The 5693-nt window shown below is 37.2% G+C and overlaps 1 protein-coding gene across 5 annotated transcripts; it reads right to left on the bottom strand.

Annotated features, from left to right (window-relative positions):
* Window positions 1-960: 960 nt before the first annotated feature.
* LOC106923409 (histamine N-methyltransferase-like) lies at window positions 961-4523 on the bottom strand. Of its 5 annotated transcripts, XM_014996413.2 has the most exons (7): window positions 4337-4523; window positions 4123-4262; window positions 3612-3664; window positions 3282-3389; window positions 2939-3060; window positions 2217-2310; window positions 961-1982 (listed from the first exon to the last, which is right to left on the bottom strand). In XM_014996413.2, exons 2-7 carry the CDS (start codon window positions 4251-4253, stop codon window positions 1630-1632), a joined length of 861 nt encoding a protein of 286 aa, XP_014851899.2. In that variant the 5' UTR covers window positions 4254-4262; window positions 4337-4523; the 3' UTR covers window positions 961-1629. The 5 variants fall into 5 exon arrangements, with proteins under 5 accessions (XP_014851899.2, XP_087858233.1, XP_087858210.1 ...); XM_088002107.1 differs by lacking the exon at window positions 3612-3664 and having other exon boundaries at window positions 4337-4521; XM_088002084.1 differs by lacking the exon at window positions 4337-4523 and having other exon boundaries at window positions 4123-4330.
* Between the last annotated feature and the right edge of the window lie 1170 nt (window positions 4524-5693).

Raw genomic sequence — 5693 nt, 5'->3', positions numbered from 1 at the left:
GATTTATACAAATATAACCTTTATAACCGAAGTTTCCAAAAGGCCACTCCCATTTTCCCATAGAGAACATCCAGGACAGAGTATTGGAGCAGCTTGCTCAGATTTCGTTCCTTGTCTTTTCTAAATGCATTGCAAAATCAAAATGTGACCATAAAAAAAAAACATTTTATACCTGGAGTTACATTACTGAAAGTAGTTGTGGGACATAATAAACAGACACAGGTGCTTCAGATAGTTAATGTGTAAGTTACGCTGACAAAAGCCTTTCACGTTGCCCTGAAGTCACCGGTCTGTGGGTGTTAACAGGTTCCTCCAGTTTTTATAAAGAAGGGTCACTGAATGTATGTGCTCACATCATAATCTGGCTTTCAGAGTAAATTCAGAACATCATCTTTTCACGTTCAGAATTCAGTCATTTCTACTGAACAACGTAAAAACCGTGGCGTTTTATCACATTAAAAAGTAAAGAAACTGGGAAGTCAGTAATACAGCTGTAGCAATGTTTTTTCCTCTACACTTGGCTTTCACCTATTAAATGCTAAACGTTTCTAAAGTCATTCATCTTTAGAAACGGGAATCATTTTGTATTATTTGCTTCTTATGGATCTCTGTCAATTACTTTTTTCTTACCAATCTTCCTCAGATTGGCCTGCACAACTGATAGCTGTCTTGTTGGCAGAAATATCATGATCTTATGCGGCTTCTCTGCTTAACGCCTCCCTCGGTTACTTTGCTATGCTTTTTCTGCTTTATGAGGTATTCAAAGCTTGGTATATTGTTTTAGGATTTATAACCCTGCTACTTTCCCTACCTGCTGTGTTCTTTGGTCTTCATGATGCTGATTCATAAAACAGGATGACTTCGGAAGGCACTGATTGTAGTTTTTATTAAAGGTATCCGAGTAACAGAGACTGAAGCAAGACATCGAAAGAGAAAAAAAAGAGGAAAAAAAAATCACAATTTTTTTCTCCACTTCGCTATGACTTTTATTTATAAACATCAAGAGATCAGGAAACAACATACATACCTTTAACGTTAGCAACTTTATTAATCAGTAATGACCTTTACATCCAACACTGTGTGAGGAAAAGTTGCCATGCTTTTGGCAATGAAATCAATGGAATGCAAATTCATTTCCCTCATTTTATTACCAGTTTTAATCATTTACTTCTTAAGGGTACATTTGGCCATTTTGCTACTAAATGCTCCACTTTTTTCACCAGATAATGCGTATTTGGTTGTTTGAGTCTTTTAATCTTCCAGGCTGCAGTGACTGTAGACCCAAGAGAGTTAGGTGATAATTGCCTGTTGGCTCTTTGTAGAAGTTGCCTTTGCTACATTAAGGAGACATCTTATTTTTTATTACTGTGCTGATTACAATTGTTTTATTCAAAAGCTCACATTTAAATACACATCTTCCTCATGACATTAACAGTTCCCTTGCTGATCAGACTATTAAAAAATAAACTAACTTAGGATTTGAGCATAATTGATTCTTAAAAGCAAGCGTTCCTTTTAAAACGAGAACAGAAGCTGAATTTATCCATGTAGTGTTTATTGGTTCTAAAAGGCAAACATGCTGGATAAACAGACATAAAATGCACAGTAAGAGCATATTTGTCAGCAAACTTAAGCATGAACAAAAATGCAGGTTAGATTGCCGTTGAAGAACACCCTGCCGTCCTTTTCAGTGCTGCACTTGTTCCTGAGGACGTCCAGGATGCCTGCTCTGACCTCAGGGCTGAAGGATTCGTAGAAGTGCTCTGTTCCTGTCATGAAGCTCAGCAGACGTTCTCCAGTTACGCTGCTGCTGTCGAAGCATTCTGTGATGTCAAAGCTGTTGGGAACTGGATGTTCCTCGAATTTAAGGCTTTGGTCCTTGAGGCAGGCAGCGATCTCTCCAGATGAACGGTACTCTGTGATGCTGCAGGCGCACAGCTCCTTTTTGTAAGTCTTCCACAGGATGTCCCAACCACTGTTGGCTGTATTGTAGAGAAAACAAAAAAACAAATGTTGAATGATCCAGGCTGATAAAGAAAGGCATGTAATTTTCTTTTAACGTTAAACCGTTAAACTCGGTTTACCGTTTTGCTTTTCAGTCAGAACTTACCTTCATTGTGTAGATTACTGATAAAGAATACTGAATAAGCAGAGTTGTAATAGAAATCATGTATATTTAAATTGTGTGGCAAACCAGTCAGTCCAACTCTGCTTACCTGCTTCAACAATGATCATGAGTCTGCCGTTGTTTTTGAGGAGGCCATGGTGAAACTTGATACTTTCAGCCAGGCTCTTTACATAGTAGATCATCTGTTGAGGAAAAGCATTGGTTCCTATGACTTCACTATTTGAACATGTAAGTGTTTTTTTTTTTTTTTTTGCTTTCATTTATATTCAAACAACAGGAATCACTTCAACTACAAAATGCACACCAAATAAATATCATGTTTTTTTTTTGTTGTTTTTCTTTTATCACAGCCTTAATTTGTTTCACTTGAATTTTAGGAGACAAAAACAAAATCATGCATACTTGTGAAGTACAAGGGAAACGATCCGATTGTCTACATTTCTTATGAATAAAATTCTGAAATTTATATGAATGCATTTATATTTCATCTCGTCTGAAGCAATACTTTCTAGAACTCAGCTGCATCCTTTCATTTCTACTTTTCACTTGTGCAGTAGTTTTTGTTGGTCTATCACATAAAGTCCTGAATTAATAAATTGTCGTCGGTGCTCACAATGTGAAATATTTCTTAATAACTTCTGCAAAACAATGTACATTAGAAAACGTGTAAACCCTTTTTATAAATATATTTTGTAGGAGTTATAGTTTAGCTTAATTCAAATCTGTACTACATTTGATGCATTGACAGTTCAGGAAGTAGAAGGCAAAAGGTAAACCAAACTTTCTTCACCAAACTTTCTTCACCTTTACCTGGATCATGTGTATGAAGTCAAATTTCTTTATGCCTCCCTTTGCTTTCTCATAGTCCTCACTGGACATGGTGTGCCAAGAGAACTGGATCTTCTTAAGGTCAGCAGTCTTGGCTGCCAAAGCTTTCAAGACATGCAAAGAGAGAATGCAGCAATCATATTAAGACATGTCATAATGCATACACACATCTTGATTCTTGGGTTAATAGTCATTCTTAGCATCTCAAAGCTTTTCAAAAACTGGAGACTGGAATCTAGCCACAAAACTCTGATCGGTGCATCTCCTAAATGCTTCCTTTCTTCATATTTACAGAACACAAAATGCTGAACTAAATTATCATTACCTTTGAAGTTGGCTGTGAGCTCAGAGCTGCCCTCCACAATGTCAGCGGTTATGGGAGCAGAAGGGAAGGCCGACTGCAGAAGTGAGAGTATCTGAACATCCATCTCACCTGGAACAGACCATGAAACGCAACAGTTTTTCTTTTACAATTAAATGTTACAGTTCAGCTCAAAGTCGTGAATTTTCTTTTTTTGAACGGCACCACTCTCTTGCTTCAGAAGTTAATCAGTGGTTCGGTTTCTCTTCATTGCCCCTCACAGGTTGTCAATCACTGGGGCCTTTTTGAATAAATAATTAACTTGTAGTTTAAATCTGAAACGTTTTACCATACTTCCCCCACTCCCAACACCTAGAACATCCAGACTGCTTTTACCAGCTCCAATTCTGTAAAACATATTAAAATATATATTTTTTAAAACACAACAAAACCAGCTAAAATAATGAATTTTAAATGAAAGCACTGAACTACGAGTCAATAATTAGGTAAACAAACAATTTACTATTTTTCTTATTCATTCAATGCACAATTTTCTATAAGTAGATAAATCAGAAAACATTATAAAGTTTTTTTTTTTTTTTTTTTTTTTTTTTGGTTCCACTTCTTATAATAAATGACCAAAGCGCTCCAATGCGCATCTGCGACTAACTATTTTTCTTATTCATTCAATGCACAATTTTCTATAAGTAGATAAATCAGAAAACATTATAAAGTTTTTTTTTTTTTTTTTTTTTTTTTTGGTTCCACTTCTTATAATAAAGGACCAAAGCGCTCTAATGCGCATCTGCGACTAACAATGAAGACGACAAAAATGCATGAATGAGTAGATCGCTCCTTGTTGTACCTTTGAAATTCTGCAGGCAGGACGTTTTGCAGACACTTGACGATGGCTGCGTGCTCTCCGGACTTTTCCAGGTAGAACTGGAAGATGTTGACGCTGCAGCCTTCATAACAAGTGTGCGTTTCTGCACTCATGACTTCACCCTGCAGTACACAAACCAAACACTTTCATCCACATTGTAGGCTAATTTAATTTAGATAATGTGAAAAAAAATTACCTTAAATTAGTCTTTTCTTCGGTTTTTTTTTTTTTTTTTTTTTTTTTTTTTTTTGTTGTTTATTTTGGGAGGTAGGAACAGGAACACAATGTGCTGCACCGCTTCCTTATATTCACGCTGCAGGACTGATCCCCCGCCCAGAAGGCTGGTCGTTGCGTTACGTAACTATGGCTCTAAAAAATAAAAAAGAAGTCATCGTATCTGTTCTGCTAACACAGAAATGTGTTCCTGAACTTGTTTGGTCCTTTATGTTTTGGTAATTAAAGGTTCTTGTCAGAAATCGACAATGGAAAACGTGGTTATCTAATGTACTTTTAAAAAAACAAATACTTTAATTGCCATGAAAGTAGTGTTTACTGTCATAAAAGTGTGAATGTCGTATTATGTATCTTCAAAATTAACAGACAAATGTTTCCCACTTCTGTGACTATTATTTTCTATGACTCTAAGAGGCGCTGTTTTCTTTTTCTTTCTGTTTTTCCCCACGCACCAAGGTCTGGTCTCACTTAATGTCTTCTTTTTTCACCACGGAAAGTTTCGCTATCAACCTTGTACAAAATGTGGATCATCTACCAGGAACACTCCAAAGAGCATGAGTTTCTGTAGTGTAGTGGTTTTCACATTGGCTTTACACGCAAAAGGTTTCTGGTTCAAAACCAGACAGAAACAGATTTTGCATGTTCTCTTCATCACAGGTGTTTACTAAAGGTCAACAAGGTTCTGTGGTGTCATGGTCTGCACTCAGAATCCAGGCATCTGAGTGCAAACCTCAGTTGAAATTTTCATGCGTTGCATCTCACATCATCAACTTTGGAACCTCAAACTGAAACAAAGCAGCAAAGTTCAGTTCCTGTAGTGTAGTGGTTATCACGTTTGCTGAACTTCCTGTAGTGTAGTGGTTATCATGTTTGCTTTACATGCAAAAGGTCCCTGGTTCAAAACCAGACAGAAATGGTTTTTGTAGGTTATGCATTTCTTGGGGTGCAGTGAGACAACAAGAGCCTTCCTCTTTCGTGATGGTTCATTTGCCAATCAACTTCAATGTAGGCTTCTTTGAAATCGAAGTTACTTTACTTCAATTACCAATTGGCAGTTCTATGGCGTAATGCACATGTGTCAAACTCAAGGCCCGCGGGCCACATGTGGCCCCCCCAGCATTTTATAGGCCAATGATTGACTTAAAATAGGTTTTGAGCACGAATTGACTACAAACTACATTTCAACCAAAGGTTTGTAATGCGCTTCCTAACCAGACGCTCCAAAGCGTCCGGACCATAACTCTTCAACACGCTGTCAGCTCCCGGTCAGAAAGACGCATTTAGTTCAGAGTCCATGAGATGATATTCAGATATTTTTT

The sequence above is a fragment of the Poecilia mexicana genome, unplaced genomic scaffold, assembly GCF_051168715.1.
Source record: "Poecilia mexicana isolate PSO_F unplaced genomic scaffold, ASM5116871v1 scaffold_2, whole genome shotgun sequence".
NCBI lineage: Eukaryota > Metazoa > Chordata > Actinopteri > Cyprinodontiformes > Poeciliidae > Poecilia > Poecilia mexicana.
Note: the sequence above shows the minus strand (reverse complement) of the source record. Positions and strands in the feature narration are given on the sequence as shown.